General features: G+C 56.8%; 10 protein-coding genes across 10 annotated transcripts; 5 read left to right on the forward strand and 5 right to left on the reverse strand.

Moving 5' to 3' along the window:
- Positions 1 to 1737: 1737 nt before the first annotated feature.
- On the reverse strand, positions 1738 to 3069 carry EX895_004998 (uncharacterized protein; the record flags this gene model as incomplete). Its single annotated transcript, XM_029885592.1, has 1 exon — positions 1738 to 3069. The coding sequence occupies one exon, from the start codon at positions 3067 to 3069 to the stop codon at positions 1738 to 1740; it is 1332 nt and encodes a 443-aa protein (XP_029738158.1).
- A 547-nt stretch (positions 3070 to 3616) lies between these two features.
- EX895_004999 (uncharacterized protein) lies at positions 3617 to 5470 on the forward strand (the record flags this gene model as incomplete). The annotated part of the gene is made up of 1 exon (XM_029885593.1): positions 3617 to 5470. The coding sequence occupies one exon, from the start codon at positions 3617 to 3619 to the stop codon at positions 5468 to 5470; it is 1854 nt and encodes a 617-aa protein (XP_029738159.1).
- Positions 5471 to 8057: 2587 nt separating this feature from the next.
- Positions 8058 to 9728, forward strand: EX895_005000 (uncharacterized protein; the record flags this gene model as incomplete). The annotated part of the gene is made up of 1 exon (XM_029885594.1): positions 8058 to 9728. The coding sequence occupies one exon, from the start codon at positions 8058 to 8060 to the stop codon at positions 9726 to 9728; it is 1671 nt and encodes a 556-aa protein (XP_029738160.1).
- Positions 9729 to 10791: 1063 nt separating this feature from the next.
- EX895_005001 (uncharacterized protein) lies at positions 10792 to 12387 on the forward strand (the record flags this gene model as incomplete). The annotated part of the gene is made up of 1 exon (XM_029885595.1): positions 10792 to 12387. One exon carries the CDS (start codon positions 10792 to 10794, stop codon positions 12385 to 12387), a length of 1596 nt encoding a protein of 531 aa, XP_029738161.1.
- A 512-nt stretch (positions 12388 to 12899) lies between these two features.
- Positions 12900 to 14063, reverse strand: EX895_005002 (uncharacterized protein; the record flags this gene model as incomplete). Its single annotated transcript, XM_029885596.1, has 1 exon — positions 12900 to 14063. One exon carries the CDS (start codon positions 14061 to 14063, stop codon positions 12900 to 12902), a length of 1164 nt encoding a protein of 387 aa, XP_029738162.1.
- Positions 14064 to 15171: 1108 nt separating this feature from the next.
- EX895_005003 (uncharacterized protein) lies at positions 15172 to 17109 on the forward strand (the record flags this gene model as incomplete). Its single annotated transcript, XM_029885597.1, has 2 exons — positions 15172 to 15939; positions 16543 to 17109. 2 exons carry the CDS (start codon positions 15172 to 15174, stop codon positions 17107 to 17109), a joined length of 1335 nt encoding a protein of 444 aa, XP_029738163.1.
- A 210-nt stretch (positions 17110 to 17319) lies between these two features.
- EX895_005004 (uncharacterized protein) lies at positions 17320 to 19875 on the reverse strand (the record flags this gene model as incomplete). The annotated part of the gene is made up of 1 exon (XM_029885598.1): positions 17320 to 19875. One exon carries the CDS (start codon positions 19873 to 19875, stop codon positions 17320 to 17322), a length of 2556 nt encoding a protein of 851 aa, XP_029738164.1.
- Positions 19876 to 20316: 441 nt separating this feature from the next.
- EX895_005005 (uncharacterized protein) lies at positions 20317 to 22443 on the reverse strand (the record flags this gene model as incomplete). The annotated part of the gene is made up of 1 exon (XM_029885599.1): positions 20317 to 22443. One exon carries the CDS (start codon positions 22441 to 22443, stop codon positions 20317 to 20319), a length of 2127 nt encoding a protein of 708 aa, XP_029738165.1.
- A 1090-nt stretch (positions 22444 to 23533) lies between these two features.
- Positions 23534 to 25174, forward strand: EX895_005006 (uncharacterized protein; the record flags this gene model as incomplete). Its single annotated transcript, XM_029885600.1, has 1 exon — positions 23534 to 25174. One exon carries the CDS (start codon positions 23534 to 23536, stop codon positions 25172 to 25174), a length of 1641 nt encoding a protein of 546 aa, XP_029738166.1.
- A 178-nt stretch (positions 25175 to 25352) lies between these two features.
- Positions 25353 to 26027, reverse strand: EX895_005007 (uncharacterized protein; the record flags this gene model as incomplete). Its single annotated transcript, XM_029885601.1, has 5 exons — positions 25353 to 25434; positions 25514 to 25617; positions 25690 to 25751; positions 25854 to 25889; positions 25988 to 26027. 5 exons carry the CDS (start codon positions 26025 to 26027, stop codon positions 25353 to 25355), a joined length of 324 nt encoding a protein of 107 aa, XP_029738167.1.
- Positions 26028 to 26173: the final 146 nt, after the last annotated feature.

A 26173-nucleotide genomic window follows, 5' to 3' on the forward strand; every position in this document is an offset into this window, starting at 1 on the left:
GTGATCATTCTGAGCAAGGACACTCGGGGCAACATTGACAGTGGCCCTGGCCCCTCGCCGTCACACAAAGCGGGTGATTGGCGACTGAGTTAGCAGCTGTATTGCCTTGGGCTCATTGTTCTTGTTCTTCCGAATGAGAAGAAGGAACTCAGGCCACTCCATTCCAAACTCGGCTCCTGAGACGCACTGAGCTTGGTTCGCCGTTGCTGCAACGCGCAGCCTTGTCATGACTACGCTCGCGGTAGTAGAGGCGTTCAGTCTCAGTAGCGAGTCATGGGAGCCGGGTCGGAGTGGACAACTGAGGCCTTCTGCTCGCAAGTAGCTCCTGCAGAGCTCGGCCACACGTAGTAGGGTGAAACACTTTCGTGGGAGGTGTCTACGGAGGCCGGGTGCGATCGAGAGCCGACCTGGCGTCTCTGTTGTTCCGTTGGATTTAGCTCATTGTTCCGAGGCCCACGGAATGAAGAAAAAGGGCAGACGTGGGAGGATGACACAAAGGGACAGGGTGCTGGTGCAGACAATGGAGCAAAGTGTGGCGCTGCCGGAGAGGTGAGTGTCGATCTTTGACGACGGAATTCAAGGGTCTGTTTGTCACGCTCTCCTGCATCCTTCTGATATTTGCCCCGCCTTGTGTCTGAGATCGCGTATGCAGGCTTGTTTGCCTTGCTGCATCGGCTCGTTGTCTGCATAGTCCACCGCGCCACAATTCTGCATTTCGCAAATCGCTCACGATCTCAGTCGCGCGGTCGAGAAGAGAGCCGAGCTCTAATTCCATCTCCGCGGGTCTCTACCTCAGGGTGGATAGTGGGGAGTTCTATTGGCTTGTTGACAATAGCAGAGTCCCTGTCAGGAGTGCCATCTTGATCGTGTTTAGACTCGCATCCTCTCAGACACCTTCGCATGGAGGCTCCATTTCGTCCAGCGTCGAAGAGGAAGTGGGCGGTTGGTCGGTGTTCCTGCAACTGAATAAACTATGCTACCACAGGTCTCCGTCTTGCGTACCAACGCAATGGCCCCACTTCATAGCAGAGGCGTCTTGGTGGGCTTCAGCGATGGGACGCCTTCGCTTAGCTTGGACTCTGAGGTTTGCAGGGATGCGAGACAAGCTGTCACTCGAACAAGGTTCGTGAAAAGGCGGGATCCGCACGTCAGACAAATAGGGCAGAATTTCCCCGCGTTCTGCTACCACGAATCTTGCATTTCGGCAAAGTCGCGACACGATGTCTGTCCCGTCAGGCGACCCTCCGCGCATGCTCCTTGATGGGTACCGCGCGGAAAGCTGCATACCATTTGCCTTACGAACCGGACGGGGCGCTTTTGACGATCGGCTGGCGCGAACACACTATCAATGTCATTTCCTGCACCCATTCTAGCATCAGCTGAATTGAACTGGTTGATACTCAGGGACATGCTTGTCCGAACCCCGGGTGGTCAAGCCCAAGTACGGGCCGCGGCAACGAACGAGACCGAGACTTTTCAGAGGACACCTCGCATATCGTGCTTCACACTCCGCGATCTTTTTATCTTGCATGCTGTGTGGAAGCGTCATGGTGCACGTCGATTCAAGCTCAGATGCACCATGGGGAGGAGCTTTGATGCCGTCCTGATCCAGGGAACGTCACAGTCAGAATCGGTCGTCGAGTAAGAACTTTTGCTCGTTTCGATGACTGCTCTGAGCGCAATTTGGTATAGAAAACACGAAACAAGGGGGTATCAATGGGACGCCCGCGCAACCGATTATGCAAACGATCGGCTGCTCGTTGAGCTTGTGTCGTAGAATGCGATCCTTCGCGGCGGTGGCTCCATCGCTACGGCAACGGCGTTATCCGAGGTGTAGGCGGGCGCGGTCGGATGGGTGGTGGACACCATCACCGTGGACGGGTCCGACGGAATTGCGGGGTCGATTTCCAGTGCGTTCGGATTTGCCAACAGCTCCGAGTCCGCTCTGCCTCCATCTGCTGATTGGGCAGAGTCCAAGCGCTGCTTTTTAGAGGCCGACTCTGTGGCGCCATCCGTCGATTTCAAACCGAACGGCGACGACGACAGATCACGCTTCGAAGCCTCGCCCTTGGACGCTGCCCTCGGCACGGCAACCGCCTTTTCCAGCCTGGAAATTTGGTTGACACGGGCAAATTCGTTAAACCCAACACTCTTCCAAAAAGACAGCAGCTCGAGACTCTTGGTGTCCGCTTGGGTGTAAAGTTGAGCAAAGCCGAGCTTGTATGCCTTGAGTTCGGCGACGCGGACGAGCCACCGACCAATGCCTTTACGCTGCCACAAGGGATCGACGCGCAATCGGGCGAGATTGCAGATTTTGTCGATGCTGCGACTGGCATAGCTGGGACCCAAAGCTTGGTAGATCTCGGGTGTCCAGATGAGCGAGCGTAGCGCTACTGCCGCTACGATGCCTTGATGCTGGTCTCCAACGCTCCTCTCGCCTCTGCGACGAACGATGAAGAGGGCACCGCGATTGCTATGCGTGTACTGACTGTCTTCCGGCTTGGACAAGGAGCGGAGATCAGCCGAGCTATCGGAGCCAGTGCTGGACTCACGGTCGCTAATGGACGACGCCAGAAACATGCGCGCGGCTAGCGTCAATTTTACGAGCACCTGCTTCGTTGCTAGCGCTGCCTCTTCGTCCACATCGGCATCGCTTTCGGACGCCGAGTCGTCTGCTGTCTGAGCGGCATCGTTGCTTGGTACAGCGTCTCTTCTCTTGGAACTTGCAACTGCTGCCTTGGCCTTCACCTTGCTACGCGTGGCAGTTGTGTTTGTGCTCTTTTCGTCTTGGTCCAGGAGTAGCACCAATTCCAGATGGGAGAGATGGTTTGGATGGAGCGCGTCGAGCTCGCGTTTGTCGTTCTCCTTGAGCTTGTCGGCGTTAGTCTTGCGACCGGTGCTGTGTCGCTGCTCGAGACTTGCGCCGGTCTTGTACATTTTCAGATTACGGAAGAAAGTGGCTCTCGACATGATGCCATGCTTTTCGATTGTGTCGGCGCTGATGTCGCCCGCTTCGTACAGCTTGCATAGCGCCTCTTTAAGGTCGGCGCCGATCTTTCGCCTGGGCATGGTTGCCAGTCGTATGTCGGGCAGCCGCGGGCAGGGACGCAGGGAGAGCGAGCGCAGCGCTGTACACCAATGCTGGTCGCCCTACTCTTTGAAAGGAAAGAAGCGAAAGCGAACCTTGTCGTATAGCGCCAAACAGTCTGTCCGCGCAAGGCCGTCGTGCTGTCAATCGGATCGAAGCGGTCTCGTTGAAGATGCGATGGTAGCGCGTCAACGAGGCCAAAGCCGCAAATTGAATGATATTTCATTGCAACTTTGATCCAACTCAGCCCGCAAATCACAATAATCAAGGGTCCAACTCAATCGCACTCGGCTCCGACTAACTTTTTGAAAGCACAAAAACAAAAACAAAACAAAAAGTCGAAGAATTGCTCGCTTTCTTCTTGAATCTTTTCTTCCCAAGAAAAGTTCTTCTCATTCATCACCCTCGAGCCAGGTGTAGCTGGCACAAGACATGACCTTGCTTCGTCTATAGCATCTTCACCGCACCCATTACAGCCGCTCCACGACAAGCAAGTTGGAATCAGCTTCGGTCGGCCATCAATTACCAATGGTGATGTGCTTTCCACCCGTGCAGGATCCAGCTTCGATCGGCCCGCTCTACATCCTCCATTTCGCAACCTCGAACCATGCCTTTCGTCTGCCAGACTTTCTAGCTGCTGCAGAATACCTTCGCATCCCCTTTGCCTTTGTTCCCACTCCCGCTAAATCCGTGCTCGAGGAATGTCGCAAGGAGCATGACGCCACCGAGCAAGCTTCGTCCTCCAGCTACCGACCCGATCTTCGACGACCGTTTGCACTCGCCCACCTGCCCAACGATGAGGCCGCCGTCAACCTGCTGCGTCGTTGCGTGTCGCTTCGATCCATCTGGGCGCATTGGTCCCATGGAGGCACCTACGACGAGCTGCACGCGCGCAATCAGCAAGAATGCAGCCGCGCACTCTGGGGGCCGTACGTCGAGGAAGCAGAGTGTCCTTCGTGGAAGGCACACGTGTTCTCGTACAGCTATACAATCAGCGACAAGCGCAAGATCGACATCATCCAGAGTTTCAGCTACATGGACTTGAAGGGGAGAATCCAGCTAAAGAACCCTTCGATGCGATGGGGTGTCATGGAAGAGTTTGTCGCCCAAGAGCTCTGGCCCAGTCACCTGCGCGATGAACACAACAATTATCCGGGAGCAGGCAAGGACACCGACAAAGCCGAGCGCAGGGAAGAGCTCGGCGATCAGGATCCGCGACTGGTGCAGATCTTTCTCGGCAGACGTATCGATGTCAAGGCCGGTCCGCTGTACTCGGAGAAAGCGACAGCCGCTGCACCGAGAAAGTCGAGCGACCCCACCCAGGAAGGTCAGACGGGGATAGCTAGGGACCTGATCGAGAAGCTCAACCTCAAAAAGCGAGTCTACATCGGCAACACTTCGATGGAGTCCGAGATGAGCTTGTTGATGGCCAGCATGGCGCTTGCAGGACCAGGAAAGCTGATCTACGATCCTTTTTCCGGCACAGGCTCGATGCTATATGCAAGCGCAGTGTTCGGCGCCATGGCATTTGGCAGCGACATTGATGGAAGACCGATGCGCGGAAAAGACAACATCAGCGACTCGAACAGCAAGACGGGCATCATCAAGAGCGCAACGCAGTACGGTGTTCGTGATCACATCCTCGACACGGTGGTATTCGACATGACTCAGAACCCCTGGCGCAAGGATCTCCTCTTCCCTGTCGACGACCCAGAGGCGGTGCAGGCAGGCAGACGACCCACGGGTGTTGTCGACGGCATCGTCGCTGATCCACCGTACGGCGTTCGAGCCGGAGCCAAGCGACTGGGTAAGCGAGACCCAGAAAAGCAGAGGACGGAAGGCTACTGGATGCCCGACGGTCTCGGCCCCGGACAGGGCTGTTGGTCGCACGAGCGCTCCGATTACATTCCGCCCACGCGACCGTACCACTTGGAAGATCTGGTCAACGACCTGCTCGACTACGCCTACAGCCTGCTCTGTGACGGCGGACGTCTGGTGTTCTGGTTGCCGTCGATGATTGACCCAGAGGAGGACGAGGAGAACGAGGGCGGCGAGAGCACTGGCTACACCAAGTCGTCTGCTGCGGTGGAACGTTCGGTAAGCATTGACCTGCCGCAGCATCGCCGCCCGGCCGGTCAGGGGCGAATGCGCATGATCCACTACTCGTTGCAGGACTTTGGAAGGTGGGGTCGCTGGCTCATCACCATGGAAAAGGTGTCGCCAGAGAACGACGTGGACGACGAAGGGCTGCGAGAGCTCGAGCAGAGGTTGGGCGAGTTGGGCAAGAACAAGGACGAACGCGGGATCTACCGTGCTGACCGTGATCCGCTCGAGTTCCGCAACCGATACTACCTGCCTCGAGTGTCGAAGCCGTCGCAGTGACTGCGCTCCGTCAACATTCAGAAAGCGGATCTGATCGAAAGCATATGTGCGGTGCCCGATACGGATGCGGAAAAGCCACTCGTGCGGTAGAAGCAACAGGCCGGTCAAGATAAGGATGCATCGGAGCTGTCGTTCTCCGCCGCTGCACTCGAATTCGTTGCAATGCACCGTCGGCAGTCTTGCATATGAAGGCCGTGGTACGCTCGTGTGATTTGCCATGCGTTGAGTATGAGAGTTCGTCCAGATCGTCCACCTCTCTACAGAGCGGGACTGCAAGACGGGGAGTGCATTGACTACCGTAACGCGGTATCGTGTATATTGAAGCAAACCGCCCACTTGAACACACACACAGTTGTTCATCGGAAGCGAGGTTACCCGCGTGGTTTGGCCCGCATCTTTTCTTTTCTCCGACAAACTGCCTCGTGGCAGTCTTACCAAACAGATACGCAGGGCAGGTGACAAACGGGCGAAGCTCCCCCCATTCCCCAATTTGAAATGCTTTGCTGTTGATTGCCCGTTGCACTGTGCTCCCGGCATTCACAGGGTGGAATTACGTAGACATCCTTGGGTTTCGTGCGCTCTTGTGACACTTTCGAGGCGGCGACCGCCTTTGATGGAAGAGCGGGCAGACGGAGACTCGACTTGTTCCTGGCCCTCTGGACGGCACAAATCAAGTAAGTCTTCACGAAGTTGCAGCATCTGTCTCTGCCTTTTGACGGTGTCGGTGTTTGGTGAACCAGGGGAGAGTCGGTCAAAAAAGTTAACACGAACAAAAGTTTTTCGAATTTGGAGTTCTGCGATCTGAAACCGCATTTTTTTTGAGTGTCCGAGCTCCAACTTCAGTACTTCAGCAGTCACAAGCGAATGAGCGATAATTCGTGTGCTCGAGTGCATGAAAGTTTTCCTTGCAAGAAGCTCTTGATACTATCACAGGGTGCTACTGCCTCCATCTTGGAATTTTGGCAAATCGAGCCACGACTGTCTGCTGCAGAACAGAGGAGGATTCTTCAGCCAATTGCAGCAGTGCAGTCAAGGCTGTGTGCAGAGTGATCGCACTCAACGCACTTTCTGCAGATTCTCTTCCGTCGTCGCTCTCTTCTTCTGACCATCTTGGCGCTCCTTCCACCTTTGGACGCATTCTCATCTGCCCGACTCGACCGTGCTGCCTGCACCGACCAATTAAAGGCGTTGGGATTCCATCCATCGTCAGCTCCATCATCTCCCTCCTTCTCGACGCCATCTCCCATACGCCTTCTGGTTTCGTCTGGCGCTTTCGACCGCGTACAATTACGCTCAACGCCTCGTTCCCTGGAGTCGACAACACGCACCGGCTGCCTTCTTTCAGAGCCACACTAGACACCTGCACTCTCTGTTTTTTCGAATCGGTAAGTGTTCGCTCGCCATCTTTTTCTCGCTACGCTCGGATCTGTTGTTGGAAGCTGGCTCGCGGAAAGATTCTGCTTTCGAGCAGAGCAGAAGGATCAGAAAGATTTGTACCTCTGTGCAGCTGCACCACACCTTGTGTTCGCCGGAAAGCCTACTCGAAGGGTGCATTCGGAGTACGGTCTTGACCGGAGGGGGAAGCACAGCATCTGCATGCGAAGGCCTGGTTGTAGCGGCACTCGTTCCGGCCTCCGTTCTCCAAGGTCGGAAGACAGGCACGGGTCTTGTTCCGGGTGGATAGCAGTGCGGGGTAAGCGGGGCATAGTACGGCGCTCGTTTGACAACTTGCTTGTCGGGCAGCAAGGGCGCTTGTCTCTGCATCCTGCCGCGGTCTATGAGCCATTCCAGCTCATATCACTCGGGTGAGGCAGTTCGCCGAGTTGAGCCGCGGCAAAATTCACGCAGACCAAAAGAGAGAAAAATTCTCTGCTCTGCTTTCGCTGCTGCTCCTGCCCTTGCCCTTTCCCGTCCCTTCACAGGTTCCTGTTTCTCTTCATTGGCTGGCTCCCTTTTCTGCTCCCGCCCCCTGTGGGAGACCGCAGCAAGATGCCTTTGCGCTGTTTCCGCCTTGGTCTTGACGCGATGCACTGCAGAAGGCTCTCTTGGCATTCGCTGCTGTCCTTTCTGGCAGGTCCCTGATGTCTTGCACTGCAGTCGGTTCTCGTGCGCCGTTCTTGATCACACGGGCGTGCACACGCATAGCATGACAGCTCAGACACTCCGCAGCCTGATCCGCCCATCGCTCGACGCCTCAGCTCCGCTCTCGAGCCTCTCGGCGTCATTGTACTTGGGATCATCTGCTTAGTCTGTGAAGTCGTCCGATCCAGGATCGCCGCCAGTCCCCTCGATTTGTTTGTGCCTGTCACTCGAACCTCGCCTGCGACCCTGGTTTCTTTGACATTGCTGCCCTTCCCTCGCCTCCTCTCCACGATCGTCCTACTTAACCACCCCCTCACCCCCCCCCCCCGCATTTTTTCCTTAGCTCCGGCACCTGCCATCATTCCTTCTGCGTCTTCGGTCTCGCCTCCTATGCTCACCACCGGATCCTTTCGCTAACACCCTAACACGCTCTTTCGCTCGCTGTCCGCCTTCTCCACCTTCGTTTCCATCCATCCCGACAGGATCGAGTGCCTTTCAGACCACCATGCCATCGTCGATCTCCTCTAAATCCTCCAACGAGGTCAAGGCGGGGAAGGTGCCCGTCACCAGCGCCAACGAGAATGGCGCTCGCGTCAGCCACCAGCCCGCCGAGCTGATTAGCGAAGACGATGCTATGCTCGCTTCGCGTATGGGCCACAAGTCCGAGTTTGCGCGAGAGTTCAAGAGCTTCTCCACCATCTCGTACGCGTTTGCCATCATGGGTCTCGTCTCGTCCGTGGCCACCACGTTCAACAGCCCCTTTACCCTCGGTGGTCCCGCCTCCACCGTGTGGACCTGGGCCATTGGTTCGTGCTTCAACATGACGCTCGGCCTTGCAATCGCTGAGCTCGTCTCTGCCTACCCTTCCGCCGGTGGTCTCTACTCGGCTTCCGGTCTGCTGGTTCCTCGCAACCAGCGTGCGTTCGTCGCTTGGCTTACTGGATGGCTCAACTTTACTGGCCAGATCGCGGGTATCGCCGGTACCGAATACGGTCTCTCGCAGATGATCTTTGCGTGGGCCTACGTCATCACGAATGGACGCTACGTTGCTACCACGGGCGCCACCGTCGGTCTTTACATCGGTCTGCTTGCGCTGCACGGTCTTATCAACTGCTTCGGTATCAAGACACTGGCGCGCCTCACGTCGTCGTATGTGATTGTCAACCTGGGTATCACCATGATCATTATCATTGTCGTGCTCGCCAAGACGCCTCTGGACCAGATGCACTCGGCGTCGTACACCTTCACGGATGTGGCCAACAGCAGTGGCTGGAGCAGCAGCGGTCTAGCCTTCTTCTTTGGTCTGTACTGCGTCCAATTTGTCATGACTGACTACGATGCGACCGCGCATATTTCGGAAGAGGTCTCGCGAGCTGCCATCGCCGCTCCCGTCGCCATTGTTGTGGCTGTTGCCGGCACCGGTGCGATCGGATGGGTGCTCAACATTGTCATGGTGCTCGTCAGCGGCGATGTTGCGTCGCAGGACCCTCTGACGTGGCCCGGTGGACTCGCTTTTGCGCAGATTCTGTACCTGCGTGCGGGCAAGGTCGGATTCCTGGTCATCTGGCCCTTCGTCTGCTCGGTTGCCTTTTTTGTGGTCACCACTGCGCTGCAGGCCAACGCCCGATCGTTCTACGCCTTCTCGCGAGACAACGCTCTCCCCGACCGTGGCTACTTTGCCAGGGTGGACAAGCGTACAGGAACCACCGTCAACGCTGTGTGGCTCGTCGTCATTCCTTGCATGGCTCTCGGCTGCCTCGCTTTCGCCTCCTACACCGCTGTCACCGCCATCTTCGCGCTCGCCGCCCTCGGCATGGACAGCAGCTACCTCGTGCCCATCGTGGCTCGTTGGATCTACTGGGACCACCCGGATGTCCAGTACAAGCCCGGCCCGTTTTCGCTGGGCCGCGGCATGCTCGGCAAGACGGTCAACGGCATTGCCATCCTGTGGACCATGTTCGAGTGCACCATCCTGGCCATCCCCACCATGCAGCCGATCACGCAGTTCAACTTCAACTACTCGTGGGTCATCATGATTGGTGTTCTGCTGATCGCTACGGTGTGGTTTGTGTTGTATGCGCACAAGCACTATCAGGGCCCGCGCAGCACGCTCTCACCCGAGCAGAAGGAGAAGCTGGGTGTCGTCTCGCGTGACGAGGAGGGCTTCCACCACTAAGCGCTTCTTACGTGGGTTGCTCATCAGGAGCGATTCACATTCCTTCGTTGCCCTGTTCATATACCTTTACCTTTTGGCTTCAACTTCTTGAGGGGTTTTCTCGATACAGTCTCACGCTACACACACATGTTTTCTAAGGGCTCCACTCTCGGAGGGGCTTACCACACGTCCACTGGTAAGCTTTCAAAACACTGTATCTTTGTTCGCTCCTGCAAGTTGTGTGTCGATTGAGCTCGTAACTGCGACGTCGAGTACTCCTCTGACCGTCCGATTGAGACTGGTGCGCGCTGCAGGCCGTTCCAAGTTGATCTGTGAGTTCGGGAACCATGGAAGCGAGACGGGGAAAAGAATGTCAAAATTGAGGACGCAAAAATCGAGCTGCCTGAAAGATAAATTTCAGCTGTTTCTTCCTGCTGAACACGGCGTCTTATTTCTTGGCTCTTGGCTCTGCACCGGCTACGCACAGCCGCACGAGCTGTTGCACGCACCTTGAGGTCATACATATTTTCCTCGCAAAAACGTGCGCACGGGAGAGAGTGGAGGCATGAGACCTGAAGAGCTTCTCGTTCAACAGAGATCGCGAGATGACGCCCTGCGTTCCAGTGCCTCCTATACAGGACACATCGGAGGCTTTTCCGACCATCGATGTGGAAGGTTTGGAATTTGGAACGCAGTCTTGAAATGTTGCTGAATCGGTCGATGATCAGGCTGTCAGCAAGCATGTGAGAGATCTGTTCGGAAGTGGTTCCGACACGGAGGCGAAAGAGCTGCGCAAGAGGCAGAGATTGCCTTTCTTCGCTGTCAACGAGGCTTGCGAGACAACGAGGTCTCGGAATGCGCGTTTGAACGTGAGAAAGGCTGTCAACGCTGACCTTATCTTGGAATCCGCCAGAGCTCGAGCTCAGCTTGGCCGTGCGGTTCGGAAGCGATTCACTCGTTCTCTCTTCACCACTCCCACCACAGCCTGGCCCTCCTTCTATCACAGCCTCAATTGTTTTGCCAGAGGTCGAGTTGACCAGCATACCGCTACAGCTACAGCCATAGCCATTCTGACACTGCCAACATGTCAGCCACGACCGCCGGCAACTTCAGCCCTGCCGCGCTCCTCAGCTACATCTACCAGTGGATTCAAATCTTCATCGCCTACGCCTTTTCGCCTAACCTCCCCAAGCAGCAACCCGACCAGAAACCCTTTGGCCATGTCGCCGTCATCGGTGCGGGCATCTCGGGCATCTCGACCGCCTCCCAGCTCATCGGTCATGGTTTTGAAGTGACCATTTTCGACGAGGCGCAGGAGATCGGTGGAATCTGGTCGCGCGTCAACTCAACCTCGGGCCTGCAAATCAGCTCGATCATGTACCGCTTTCACCCGGCGGTCAAGTGGACGACGGGATACCCGCACCGTGACGAGATCCTCAAGAACATCGAGAAGATCTGGAAGATTTACGGGCTGGACAAGCGCACGCGCCTAGGGACCAAAGTGGACAAGGTGACGAGGCACGCGTCGTCGACGGATCCGAGCGAGGGCGGGCATGCGCGCTGGGTGATCAACGGCAACGAGGACGAGGTGTTTGATGGGGTGGTGGTGACGACGGGCACGTGCGGTAAGCCCAAGAAGATGAACCTGCCCGGTGAGGAGAAGTTCAAAGGCAAGATTGTGCATTCTTCGCAGCTCGATGGTCTGGACTGCAAGGGGAAGAAGGTTTTGGTCGTCGGAGGCGGTGCGAGCGGTGTTGAGGCGCTCGAGCTGGCTGTGGCGCAGGGAGCTGACAAGCCCGCCATCCTCGCTCGTAGCGACAAGTGGATCATCCCGCGCAACACGGTCGTCGACTGTCTCCTGGCACTGCAACCGCTTGGACGCGAGACGTGGCTCTCGTTCATCCCCGAGTTCCTCATCAAGAAGCTGCACTACCGCGATCTGCAGGAAAAGATGGCACCCACCCAAGGCTTTTACACAGGCACACCGATCGTCAACACCTCCGCCATGACGTACATTCGCCAAGGTAAGGCCGACTACCAGCGCGGCGACGTGCTCGATCTTGACGAGAGCGGCATCCACTTCAGCCTGCGCAAGCGCGGCCAAAAGAAGGGGACCCCCGGTAAGAAAGTCCACTATGACGCAGATATCATCGTCGTCGCCACGGGCTTCGAGCTGCCGTCGATCGATTTCCTGCCGAAAGACCTGTTCCCCGAAGACTACGTGCGCCCCAACATGTATCTGCAGGTGTTCCCCATTGAGGACTGCTCGGTGCTGTGCACCAACTCAACCTTCCGCCACGCCGTCGGTACCGTGGGGCACATCCACATCGGCATAATGGCGCGCACGCTCATCCTTTTCCTTATGGATAAAGAGACGCGCCCGCGCCCGCGTGACATGCGACTCTGGGTCGATCTGGTGCGCTACATCAAGGAGCGAGCGCCCGGCGGCCAGCTGGACTTCTTCACCTACATGGAGCTGTGCATCTGGCTCACGTCGTTCCTCTTCTTCAGTGTCAATCGCCTCAAGTACTTTTTCTTTATCACATTTGGCTGGGGTTTCTGGAGCCGCGAGGGCAAGACGGACAAGTCTGGGAAGTTGGTGGGCGAGCCCAAGTTCCATCTTAGCATCAGTAAGCTGATCGGCAAGGGTCCTTCCGCGCACTTCCTCAAGAACAACTGATTCGGAAAGAAGATTGAAGGCGAAGGACGAGGTGCAAGATGCTCAACGCTTTTCTCGAGTTTTGTCTTTTCTTTCGTGATTGGTGTGGAACGTGCAGCGTTCTATGGGGTGCGTAGGTTCGGTCGGCTGTTCGTAGCGCTGTGGAACAGGGTCAGGTCGGCAGCGTCGCCGTGGTTGCGCAATGTCGATCTCAGAGTCGACCGGATGTCGCAGCGGCTCTTTCTGGTGATGCGACGACCGGCCACGATGCAGCATCGGGTCGAAACTTCCTTGGGGAACGGCTTTGCGTATATTTCAGACTAGCTCCTTCGCTTGGTAACTTTACTTCTCGCTACACTTCACATCATACCTCGCTCTCGTCCAATCTCAGCGTCCACTTTCTTTTCCTATCGTTCAGCGAGATCGCGGCATCGTGTGCAGACTGCAGACGCAAAGGAGAGAACAGATGCATTTTCCAAGATGACAAGGGAAAGTCCGACGAGATTATACGAGACTGAGATGGCTGATTGGCTTTACTGCTTGCCTTCACCCTGGCTGATCTGCACCTTGATGGCGGTCTTTCCATCCTCACCGACACCCTTTGTTGTGGTCTCGAACGCCTTGATGGCGTCCTTGAAGAGGAAACGGTGGCTGACCATCTTGGTGACATCGATCTTGCCCGTGCTGACCAGGTTGATCGAGGTCTTGTAGGTTCCCGCGCCGTAGCGGAAGGAGCCGGTGACGTCGATCTCCTTGACACAGACGCGGGTGATGGGGAACTCGATTTCGGACCTGCCCATGCCGACCTGGACGAAACGGCCTTTGGGACGGAGAGCCTGGATGCCCATCTGGATGCACGGCTCGGCGCCGGTGCATTCGAGCACGAGATCGAAGCCGTCCTGCGCAGCAACGTCGTCACCGAGCGATTTAATGAGGTCCTGTGCGTTGCGAGTCGCGGACTCAACCTTGGACTCGCCATCCTTGGGCAGCGAGGGCTTGAAGGTCGAAGTGGCGCAGAACTCTTTGGCGAAGTCGAGCTTGCTGTCGACTACGTCGACGATCACGACGCGCTTGGCCGAGTAGGCCTTGGAGACGGCGGCATTGAGCAAGCCAATGGGACCGGCGCCAAAGACGAGCACGTTCTCCATGGCCTTAACCTGCCCGCGCATCGCAGCCGAGTAGACAGCCACGGAAAGAGGCTCCATGAGCGAAGCCTCCTCGAGCGACATATCATCAGGCACGTGGTGTGCAAACGAGCTCTGGATGTTGTAGAAGGTGCACAGCGTGCCATCGTAAGGAGGCGTAGCGGCAAACTCGAGGTTGGCGCAGTGGTTGTAGTTGCCGTTCAAGCACACCTGGCACGAACGGCAAGGAACACCCGGCTCGAGAGCAACACGGTCGCCGACCTTGTGCGTAGTGACCCCCTCGCCAACGGCCGTGACGATACCGCTCGACTCGTGGCCGAGCACCATGGGCTTGCGCACCACAAAGTCGCCGATGCGACCGTGGTGGAGGTAGTGGCAATCCGAGGCACAGAGACCGGTCTGACGGACATTGACCTGAACCTGTCCCGGCTTGGGAGCGACGATGGGGCGGTCCTCGAACGAGACGTTTTCGATTTCCTGGAGGACAAACGAGAGGTTGCCCTGAGCGGGCTCGGTAGCGAGCGAGTTGTTGGGAGCGACCTTTCCTGGCATCTTGATGGTTGCGTTCAGACGGAAGATGCTTGTGGGGGGAGAGAGGGGGAGGGAATGGATTGGAGGGAAGGAGAGATGGCTCAGCTCTCTTATGGGTGGAAAGAGATCTTTCGAGATGACCGAGACAAATCGAGTAGAGTGGGGATCTGCAGTCACGGAACGACGCCACCTCAGCGCACCCCACGCAGCTCTCGTCGGAATGCTGCCGCGACGAGCGACTTGTTTCTTCTGAACCGGCAAAGAAACAAGAGTGTCGTGCGTAGGAGGCCAGCACAGGCACGGTCCACTGTCGGCGCACCGAGGAAATTTCATTGAGGAAAAAACACCGTCCAAGCGGAGAGAGATTGCCGGTCGCGCACACTCTTCGCGCTTCGGTCCGTCGGCAATCTTTTGGCCGTTCGCCTTTGACCCCGCACACACCGGCAAACTGGTTTGCTGCCCTCTCGTCTCCTACTCAGTGAGCAGGCGTCCGCCCGATGTCAACTAGCTCTACCGGATGCGCTCCACGTCAATCTGTTGCTCGAAGCTGCCGATGCATCCGAGTTGCCCAGCTGAGTCTCTCCGCACACCTTTGGCGTAGGTCATGTGACTGATCGCCGTTTCGAGTGAGATGAGAGCGTGACAGCGAAGGTTCCTATGCCTCCGAAAAGCCACCGTGGAAGTAACACTGAGATATGACTGTCTGGAAGTTTCACCAGAACATTGGCGCTTCCGCAAGTCTTGGTGCCGAAGGACAGAACTTCGATGAGCCGAATTCGCGCCTTTGTGCGAATTCAAAGCCAGGAGGAGGCGTGTGATTTTCGCACGGCTGGTGAGGCCCACCGATTTTAACGCGTCACGTCTTGACAACGAGCGTATGGACCCTGAAATGACAAAAGTGACACTCCCGCTCAGCTATTGACGGTAAGCGTTCGTTCTTCTCCTCTCTTGTATCACCCAAGCATCGACTCAAGTCACTCAAAGCACTCAGCCTCTTGGCCGCGCAGACTTCATAGGATGCGGAACCTCTTCGTGTAAGGGCAGGGATGTCTCCCCTCTCTCCAATCAGACGTGGTAGCTGGTCTTTCTCGCACACACCACCATCACTCTACTATCGCTCTCACCCACCATGCCGGAATCAACGAGCATGGCGCTCCGCATGGAATCGAGCAAAGACCCGCAGCCAACTGATGCGCTGGAGGAACGTCTAAGCAAGGCAGAGAAAGCGGTTGCAATCGCTCTCGACACCTTCGCTTACGACGAGCTCATCCTCGTCGCCACCGAAGCTCTCAAGACTAGATCGCAAACGCTGAGCAAGACCGTCATCAAATGCCGCAAGAACTTATTGTGGGCCAGATCCCATGCGTATCACCACCAGAATCGCTACGAACTCGCTCTCAAAGATGCCAGGGCCGCCCTCAAGATCGACCCCGACGACGTTGCCGCATACATTCGAGCCGCCGCGCTGCTCTTCAACACTGGGCACAAGGAGCAGGCTTTCAGTTGTCTCGACACGGCACAGTCCTTAGCGTCCAAGCACGGTTCGGCTACAAGAGCGCTGTTGCTAAGCAGGATTGACAAGCAACGACGCAAAGTCTCCGGTCTCTCCTGGCGCCTCATCGACCGTCTCCCAAATGAGATCTTCATCGAAATCGCGTCGCACCTCGAGATCCAAGACCGCTCCTCCATGAGTCAGACTTGTCGCGCGTGGCGTCAGATCCTGATATCAGTACCATCTCTCTGGACCTCGCTGACTCTGATCACGAAACACAAAGAAATGGGCGAATCAAAGGCCGTCGGCTGGATGCGCTACATCATCTTGCGCTCGGAAAGGGCCAATCATTGCCTCGAGTACGTCTCCTTCAAGCACGCGTTTCCTGAAAAGCTGCTCGAAAAGGTATGCAGCGTTCTGCGCAAATCTGCAGCCAGCCTCAAGCACATCGAGATCCCGACTGGCCACGGAGAGCTTTGTTACGATCGACTCTACCGTCACTGTCCTCTACTTACATTTCTTGTTTTCAAGCCGAGGTCAGACGTGCTAATACCGAGTTCTGCGGTCGATGCTTGTCCAGCGGTTCCGACCTTTGCAGCGACGGCTGCGGTCGAGCCTTTCTCGCTCGAATCGCTTCATGTTGACAGTGGTAGATCAAGAGTCCGGGCACTCTTGAACAAGCATCTCCACTACACGCGCACATTGATTGGGTACAACCCCTTCCCGGCGTTCGATATGGGCACAAGTGCAGAAACGCAGATGAATCTTGGTCTCGCGAATCATCTGGAAGAATGGGGTCTCCCTCACCCCATCCTTTATCATCAAAGGAATGCCTCGCCCCTCTCGCTTACCTTTCCCCGGCTGACGAAGCTATCAGGTTTCTGTCCCCAGTACGGAAGCCAACTCCAACTTACCTTTCCAAACCTGGAGGACTTGCAATACTATCTTAGCTGTATGTTGGTCTATTCTTTCGATGCTTTGGCCCACGTACTGACGACGAGTCCAAAGCTGCGCAAACTGTCTTTCAAGGAGGGCGGGGCCTCAGAGCATCGTCAAGACGTACGTGACGCCTTGTTCAACTTGCGCCATCTGGAAGAGCTTGACATGGCCGAGATGTCTGCGCGAGATCACGACCTTACTTGCGGGCAGCTCGTCCCTAGGCCAGTATCGTCCGAATCTGGCCAAATCGAGCTCCACGTGCCATTGCCAAACCTGCGCCTTCTGGTCGTGGATGGTGGCTCGGACACCTTTCTGTACAAGTTAGCCGTTTGCCTCCTGGCTCGCGAGCAAGTAAGACTTGGGGACGGCTTGGTGACCGCAATGCGTCTGGCCCAAGATCGAGCACTGCCCAAAAGCTCCCCAGCTGCCGCTGTTTCGCCTTTCCAACGAGGAATTACCTCAACAAGTCGCAGAAATGAGGCCAAGGAACTAGGCGGCCCTCGTCTCAAACACGGTTCGGATTGCGCGCGTCTGCACCTCCTCAAGTTGGCCAAGGTCGTTGCACTCCCAGACCACCTTAGAGCGACGCTGGAAGGCGTCACAGACAAGCTGATCATCGAATACGGCCGACTTTGAAAACGCCCCATTGCGTTTATTAGCATCAGCCGAGATTAGCATCAGCCGAGGTTCTACGCCACCCTGCAGGCACTCACGTTCATCGTCAACACAAGCCGAGCAATGTAAAGATCTAATTTCACAGAAAAAGAGAGAGAGAGAGAGAGAGAGTGAGTGAGAGAGAGAGAGAGACAATTACAATTCAAGTCGAGTCTGTGAGGCCTAGCGGGTTCACGAAGCTTCCAAGCGTTTGAGGACCGAGTTGGTGTACTGATCCATGCCGCCCTGCAATCGCTGTAGCATGCTGTTCTGCAACAAGTAGACCCGTCCCGGCTCCTTTGCTTGCGTCTTCAAATCGCTACCGTCGTCTGGGTCTGGGTCTGTGTCTTGGTCGTCGTCGTCGTCGTTATCGTCATCAGCGGCTGGGTTGGGTTCTCGTTGGATGATCCTCTTTACCGCATACCTGTCGTGGCTGACGAGGAGCACTGCGCCCGTGTAGGCCTGGAGGGCGTCGACGAGGGCATCGATTGTATCGCTGTCCAGATGTGTTGTTACCTCGTCGAGCACGACGAGGTCTGGGCTGGGCCACATGACTTCGGCGAGGCCGAGGCGGACGAGCTGTCCGCCGCTGAGGCCTGTCAGGGGGATTGTGTCTGCGGTTCGGCCCTTGAGGCCGAGCTGGCCGAGGAAGGAGCGTGCGTGGGCGTCGGATGCGTCGGGGAAGCGTTGCGTGAAATGGGCGAGCGCGGTGGTGGGTTGGGCGGAGAGCAGCTCGAGCGTGTGTTGGGCGTAGATGCCGATGGTGGCGCGAGGGTGCTTTTCAACGGTGCCTTTGGTGGGCGAAAGGTTGGAGACGATGCAGTTGAGCAGGGTGGTTTTGCCGTGGCCGTTGGGTCCGACGATACCAACTCGTTCACCTGGGCCGATGGTGAGCCCCACATCGCTGATCGTGTCCCTCGCATTGCCGGGGTACCTTACGCTGACGCCTTCCAGATGCACCAGGCTTCCTGGGAAGCGCAGCGGCTCCGGATCGGCAAACGAAAACCTCACCCTCTCATCCAGCTCCTCCACCTCGACCCCAACCCTCGACGTCAGGTGATATCCCCCCATATCGCGGTTCAGCTTAAACTTATGACCCTTGGCATTGACCTCAAGCCCCCACCGCTCGTCGAGCTTCCTCTGCCGCGACTTTACCATTCGCAACTTGTTGTCGTCGCCTGATTTTTTCGCAGCCTGAGCGGCGTTGGCAATCGTCTTCTGCACGGCGGCCTTTTTCTTGTCCAGCGCGGCTTGCTGGCGGTGTCGGTGCAGCCGTTCCCGCGCACGCGTACGTTCGTACGAGGTCAGGTTTCCTCCGTCAAAGTACGAGAGTTTGTGGCGACGGAGGATGATGAGCGAGTCTGAGACGGCGTCGAGGAACTCGCGGTCGTGCGAGACGGTGACGACCGTGTGCGGGATGGAGGCGATAAGGTTCTGCACGAAGAGGACCGCAGGGAGGTCGAGGTAGTTGACTGGCTCGTCCAGGAGCAGCAGGTGTGCGGTGGGTTGAAGCAAAGCCGATGCGAGGCAGGCGCGACTCTTCCAGCCGCCGGACAGGGCGGAGTAGGGGCCGTGGATGCGCTCGGCAGAGAATCCGAGGCCGTGGAGGATCTTTTCAGCGCGAGCTTCCGTGGTGATTGCGTCGACTTGTTCCAGGAGCATCTGCGCTTCGAGCAGCATCTTGGCTGCAACCGTCGACCATGCTTCTGCAGAGACCGGCGGCGGGTGGTGGACGGCATCCTGCGCAGCATCAAACTCCTTCTCGGCGACAAGGAGGTCTTTGCGTGCACCATACCCTCGAGCACCCGACCACTTGACCGCGACCTTCCTAGCCTCCCTCAGTAGCTCTGTCTTCCGTTCCAACCGCATCTGTAACACGGCATCCCTCACCAGCTCCTCGTTCTCCTGGCCTTCCTCCAGCACTTGACTCAAGGCCTGACTCTCCTTCACCGCACGACTGCGCTCCGCATCGCTGCGCACCACCACACTCAACACGCTCGCCTCGGGATCCTCCTCGGCCGCGCGTGCGTTGGTCAGCTGACTCACAAACAGCACCTTCACTGTCCGTGGCAGTCCCGGAATCAGCTTCTCCCCGATCGCAGTGAGCAACGTCGACTTACCCGAACCGTTTCGGCCGACGAGGCCGTAGTGCGTGTGAGGTTTGAGCCGCAGATGCGCATCCGAGAGGAGATCGCGTCCGGCCAAGGTGACCGAGACAGACTTGAGGTCGATGTCGAGCGAGGAGGTGTCGGTGCAGTCGAGGTGGAAGCGCGATTCTTGCGAGAGCGCCGTGATGAGGCGCACTTTCGGGTCCGGGTTGTCGACGTACAGATTGGCTTGCACGGCGTTGGAGAGCTCGTCGACGGATTTGGTGGTGCGCTCGGCTTTCTTGCTCTTCTTGGTGTCCTTGCTGGAACCTTCTACAGCTTGTTTCTTTGCTGAGCTGGTCTTGCTTGTGGTCATTGGTGCGTCGGTTTGCTGCGGTTCGGTGATTGCAGTGACAGCAGAGGGTTGCACCGCCAGACACGCATCCACAATTCCGAGCACACCTTTCTTGCCCACGCCCGCATCCGTCAATACCGGACGCAGCTTGTTCTCCAGCTCTACCCTCTTCTCTTCTCCACCCTGCCGGGACGATGCATACTGCTGTAAGATCCCTTCGAGCTTCGGGTAGGTCTTGAGCGCCTTGGCCGTGTCCAGCACCGCTTTGGGAATCAGGTCGAGATAGACCTGGATGTCGGTTGTCATCTTGTGCGAGAAGACGAGTTTGAGTTTGAGCTTGAGTTTGAGGTTGGGTGAAAGGGCGGTAGCGGCATGGCGCTTTTATACCTACATCACTCGAGCCTGCATTTGGCTATGTATGAGGAAGATGGCGCAGAGTGCATGGTGTTGCATCAGAGCACCAAAATTCATTCAGAGCACGGCGGCAAAATTTGTGTCACTTTCCGTAGCCGAAGACAAAAGTCGGACAGCGCGATTTTGGATTGCCGAAGTCCGTCTTCCGAAGCAACGGTAACCGCATAGAGTCACCTCTTGCTCTCGCTAAAGAAGTACTCGAGTCATTTCTCCACACCCGACATCCGCTCATCGTCAAGCTTCGAGTCATTTGCTGTTGATTCTCTTTCTTGTCTTGACACGGATGTGCTTCCACATCGAGTACGCAATTAACTTAATTGCATTTGCGATCCATCAGCTAGGATTGGAATAGATCCTGACGAGCATCTGCTTGAGTTCGAGCCTTGTCTGCCTGCGCTTCACGGCAACCTCTGCAAACTGAGCCAGCGCCGACTGCTCGGGCATCTCGACCTGCCTCAACAGTCGTGCTCTGCTCCCATCTCGGACAGAAGCGATCACCGCATCCGACTCGTCCAAAGGGAATGCGAGCGTAAACAGCGCATCGTTTGTGATCCTCTTCGTACCGTTGGGCGACTCGGCCTCAGCCAGCACGTAGACCTCGCACGACTGGACAAACGTGCGCACCACAACAGCCGTAAAAGTCATGCTCTCGCCCACCGCCACTGCCTGTTCGAACTCTAATCCATCCAAAGAGACGGTGCCCCATCGACGACCTCGCCCAACATGGCGCACAGTGAGCAGTGCCGCCTCTTCCATCCAGTCCATGAGCTGTCCTCCGAATAGCACGCCGACCGAGTTGGTGTGTTCGGGAAACACCAAATGCAGCGTGCGCGCCATGGTCTTGGCTACCTTGATGGGTTTGGACAGTTTAGCAGCCAGCCGGGCGCGAGTGAGGTTGTGAGGCGCATGCGCTTCGATCGGGGTACCGCTCAACGACTGATCGAGATCTGTGTCGCCCTCGCGCTCCTGGGCTGCCTTGAGAGGCAAAAAGATGGATCTGCGGCGAGCAGATGGGTTCCGAGGCGGTGACATGGTGCCATTTTCCATGTTTGGCACCGCCGAATTAGGTCGAGCGGTGGCTGGCGCGCTCGGCGAAGGTAGCGGTACTGAGCCTGACTGTGGGATCTGCGCTGCAAAGAGCGACGTGGACGGAAAGGACGACGCCTCGGCCGGTTGCTGCTGCTCCTCCGCCTCCTTAAGCCGTTTTGCCAGCCTCTCGACCACCTTGAGCGGATGCCTGAGCGGGATGTCGCCGGCCAAATTGATCTCGACTAGGCCTTCGTCGTGCTTGACAGTGACAGCAGGGTCTCTGGATACATAGGCTTGCACCACAAATTCCAGTTCAAGCGCTTCGAGTTGACACTCTTGCGAGGTCTTGGTGCCTGAATTTGAGGATACATCGGTGCCCACCGAAGAGGAGAGCAGATCAGCCTGTTGGATCTGGAGCCTGCCCGGTGTCCAGGCGCCCATATCAGTTTCCGCTGGACCCCTCCACTTGCCTCCCGTGCGCGAGATCTCCTGCACTTCCTCCTTGAGTCGCTTCTTGACTTCTGTGGGTACACCGTCCCTGGCTTCTCCCTTCTTGGCCATTGCGATGCGCTTGGCACGTCGACGTCCAGCGAGAATATGTCTTCTGGCTTCAAGCGGCGTTCTTGGCAAGAGTGGCAGAAGCTGTGGTTTGGGAGGCTGTGTCTGACTGGATGCGGTGAGAAGCGATGTGAGCTGCTGCCACACCGAGGTGGGGGCGAGGCTCGGACGAGAAGCGAGTCGAACGCGAGCAGGAGGCTGTGATGTGGAGCCTTCAGCTCTGGCAGGCGCACCAGAGATGGCGACAAAGGTCATGTATGCGTGGCTGACGTACTCGCGCGAACCAGTGCGAGGGTCCTCCTTGACGACGCGAACGCCGACTTCGAGGCTGCTACCCCACGCACGATTGACAGAGGCTGACAGATGAACGAGGTCGCCGAGGTAGATGGGAGCAAGGAGGAGTACCGAGTCGACGCTGACAGTGACACAGCTGAGCTCGGCATGCTTGCGCGCTGACACGCCGGCGACTACATCGATGAGCTTGAAGAGCGCACCTGCCCGGATTTTGGGCAAAGAATCTAGGATATCGTCAGGTGAGTCGAGCGAGCTTCGATTCGCCAAAGAAGCTCCCGAGTGAAAAGACGTGTCGCACATCTCGACGGTGATGGGGTAGGTGACCTGGACGGTGCTCTCGTCAGTCGTCTTGCCATGCTTGGTCCGTGAATCGGAGGCAGTCGGATCGCGCGACTTCGCACTTGTTCTTCGATCCGAAAGCTTCTTCTCGTCAAAAGACGAAGTAGGCGCTTTTGTCTGGAGTATCGCAGTGGCTAGATTTGCTCCAGAAAGCAGCAGGAAAAGCGCACCGACGCCCACCACACCAGCCGTGTAGAGCTGCGATGCGCTGGCATCTCTCCACGCGGGAGCAGCCGCCATGATGAGGGATAAAACTCGAGGCTCGGTGGCCCCTCTCTTGAAGAGATGAAAAGATGTTACGGTGGTGTTTGATGGTGATGGTAATGGCGAGCAAGTGTCGGACGGGTGAATTAGGATCTTGGCGCACAGACGGGATGTGGAGAAATTTGGCTGAGACGCCCATAGGTCGACGAGCTGCAGGGTCCTCTTTCTTTCCGCCTTTGGTTGCCGTAAAGGAGCAACAGTACTGTGCTCATTGTAGGTGTAACATTTCCAGGGAAATCGAGTTAAGCCTCGGTCTCGCTGGTTGGCCGAAGACTACGCTGGCGGATTATCCGACTCCGCGTTAAACAATCAAGGTGAGTTTGAATTCTGAGGCAACTCTTATCTGGCTGCAGCGTCGCTTAATCGTCCAGCTCAGCTGAGTCGGGCCGACTTACCGATTGCGCTTGGGGACGCAACTCAACGCATCACAAGCACAGCACAGCGAGTCAAGTCTGAGTACGAGTCTGTTGCCCCGCCAAGACGAGAGTGTCAGGTGTCGACTTCGCTTAGTTCTGATCCTCGAGATTCCCTTGACGATGCCTTGCGATAGCACTGTCACTCAGTCAGTCACCTCTCGACTCCGTACCCCTCGTGCCTGAACTAAGCAAAAAAGAGAGCGAGGCTTCCCACGTTGATCGACCGCTCGATAACAGCTTAGCTCTTCTTCTGGCCATTGTTGTCGCAAGCGGAGAGTCTGAACCTCTTATCCACGGCTCTTCCCAACCACTGCAAGCCACGCACGCACATGGCAACCTCGCATTGCAGGTCGGCACGGCTCGTTACCTGCGGTTGATAAGCATCCGGACGTCTGGTGACAGCTGCGCTCTTTCTGGCCTTGCTCGTCCACGCGCGTGTTCGCATCAGCCGAGCTAGCCACCACATCTTCGCCTCACACTCTCTCCTTCCCTGCTTTCCTTTATCATCACCGCGTCTTTCCATCCAACAACATCCCGCCTTTTCCCATCGTCTCACACCTGGCCTGTCGATCGACTAGAATTCTTCCAGAACGACTGCGAGTGACGTCGGCCGTCCCGACTTCTAAGAGACCCTCCCCCCTTCTCGCAAGATGAAGGACCTCAAGCAAACAACGAGCGTCCACTCCGTCGTCTCGACCGGGGCTGGCGCTGACGCCAAGCTTGCTTCGATGGGCTACGACGCCGAGCTCAAACGTAACCTGAGCATGTTCACCATCCTCGGTCTAAGCTTCTCCATCATCGCGGCACCCTTTGGTCTCAGCACTGCCTTCAGCATCGCTCTCACGTGCGGTGGACCTGTCACCATTCTCTATGGCTGGCTCGTTGTTTCAGTCATCTCGCTCTGCATGGCATCATCGCTCGCCGAGCTCTGCTCGCAATATCCTTCGTCCGGAGGTGTCTACGTGTGGAGCGCGTTCGTTAGCACCAAAAGGTGGGCACCCTTGACCTCGTGGATCGTCGGCTGGGTCAGTCTTGTTGCCAATTGGACGCTCTGCTTGTCAATCAACTTTGGTGGCGCTCAGCTGATTATGGCCGCCATCTCGCAATTCCGCAACAACGAATGGGCACCGCACGCTTGGCAAACCATTCTCACGTTCTGGGCCTGCATGCTTATTGCCGCCCTCGTCAACGCCTACGGTGTCAAGTACAATTACCTCGACCGTCTCAACACACTTTCATTCTACTGGACCGCCGCGGGAACGCTCATCATTGCCATTACGATTTTGGTCCGCGCCAAGGACGGACGGAAAGACGCCGAATTCGTCTTTGCCGGCTGGGAGAACACCAGCGGCTGGCCTGATGGCTGGGCTTTCTTCGTGGGCCTGCTGCAGGCAAGTTACACGCTTACAGGCTACGGCACAGTGGCGGCGCTGTGTGAGGAGGTAGCAGAGCCCGAAAAGCAGGTTCCCAAAGCGATCGTATGGTCCGTCGTGGCGGCGAGCGTTACCGGTTTTGTGTATCTGATCCCGGTGTTGTTCATTTTGACTCCGGATGCGGCGGATCTGCTTTCGGCTGCCGCTGGGCAGCCAATTCCCGTGCTGTTCTCACTTGCGACGGGCTCGGCAGGAGGAGGGTTCGGGCTGCTCTTCATCATCTTGGGTGTGTTTGCGTTTGCCGGGATTGGATCGCTCACGGTGGCGCTGCGCTGCACGTGGGCGTTTGCTCGCGACGGCGCGATCCCGGGCAGCAAGTACTGGGCCAAAGTCAACAAGACGCTGGATCTGCCGCTCAACGCACTGCTCCTCTCCACCGTTGTCGTGTCTGTGCTCGGGCTGATCTACCTCGGCAACACCGCCGCATTCTCCGCGTTCACGGGTGTGGCTACGATCTGCCTCAGCATCAGCTACGGCATCCCGATCGCCGTCGCCATGTTCCGACGCAGGGTGATGCTCAAGGGCGCTCCCTGGTCGTTGGGCAAGTTCGGGTACGTGATCAACATGATCACCTTCTTGTGGATCGTGCTGGCGACCGTGCTGTTCTGCATGCCGACGACGGCGACGGTAGAGGCGAGCACGATGAACTACGCCTCAGTGGTGTTTGCGTTCTTCTTTGTGCTCAGTGCCGGGTGGTGGTTCGCGTGGGGCAGCAGGCACTATGTGGGACCACTGGGTGCGGCACCGGAGGAGGCGGTAGCTCATATTCGTCCCGGTTACCACGTGTCGGCGGCCGAGCCTACGACGGACTCCAAGCCTACTGTCGAGGTCGCCAGCCATAGCTCTGGTGAAACGTAGAGAGTGGAGCACTGCGAACGGAATATAAATTCGATCCTCCTTGTCTTCTCCCTGTAATACTGATTGATTGTCACATGTTTCTTCTCATACCAGACGGAAGGGGGTTGTGCGTTGTTGAGTGTTGAATTGCTCGATTACTTGCTGGTGACCACTGTGAGACAAGAAGTGCGTGCATCTTTCAGTCGGAAGCCGCAAAGAGGATCTGACCTCGATGTGTGAGCGGTGCAAAGTTGGAGCGCGAATCCACTTCGTCAATTGATCTGTGTGGCATTCGACACAACCAAGAATCAACGTCAGTGGCCTTGGCTTGAGCATCTCTAAACGGTGAGAGCGACTTACTTTGTACGCATCTCGCTGGCCCAGGTGACGTTTTTGAGTGGCAAAGCTGTGAGTGCAATGCCAACCAGGATGACGATAAAGGACACCAGTGTCTCGAGGGTGATCTGTGTGATGCAGTCGGGGAGGGTGTCAGCATTCCTGCCGCAGGCAATATACCGGATGAAGCTTGAACGTACATCGATAGGCATGGATTTGGCTTCCGCGCCAACGAGACCAAGTGACTTCCTCAACGACAGGTCTGCGATCAATGATAAAGGATGGAGATGCGTGTCAGCTGCGATTTGATTCTGGGTAGATAAGGTCAATCTGCAAGATTGTTTTGCAAAGGTCAGCTACCTACGCTCATATGTCGAGTATGCAGCGTGAAAGAACACGACTGGTGGGATTTCATGGAGGCAAAGCAATAGTGTCAGCATGCGGTGCGTACGGGTCGATCCTGCATCAAGGACGATCGAGGAAGCCAGGCGAACGTACGTGTGCCAATGGCGAGCAGCAGTCTCCCTGCGGTGGTCATAGTCTCTCGTGTGCTGCTTCCAGGAGGATCCTTGGTATAACTTGCCGCTGTTTCGAGTTGTTGGTTGTTAGGATTAAAGTGGAAAGGGTCAGAGGGTGATATGCAAGCAGAGCGTCCAGTCTGGTGTTGGTCCCGGCGCAACAAAA

The sequence above is a fragment of the Sporisorium graminicola genome, chromosome SGRAM_5, assembly GCF_005498985.1.
Source record: "Sporisorium graminicola strain CBS 10092 chromosome SGRAM_5, whole genome shotgun sequence".
Lineage (NCBI taxonomy): Eukaryota > Fungi > Basidiomycota > Ustilaginomycetes > Ustilaginales > Ustilaginaceae > Sporisorium > Sporisorium graminicola.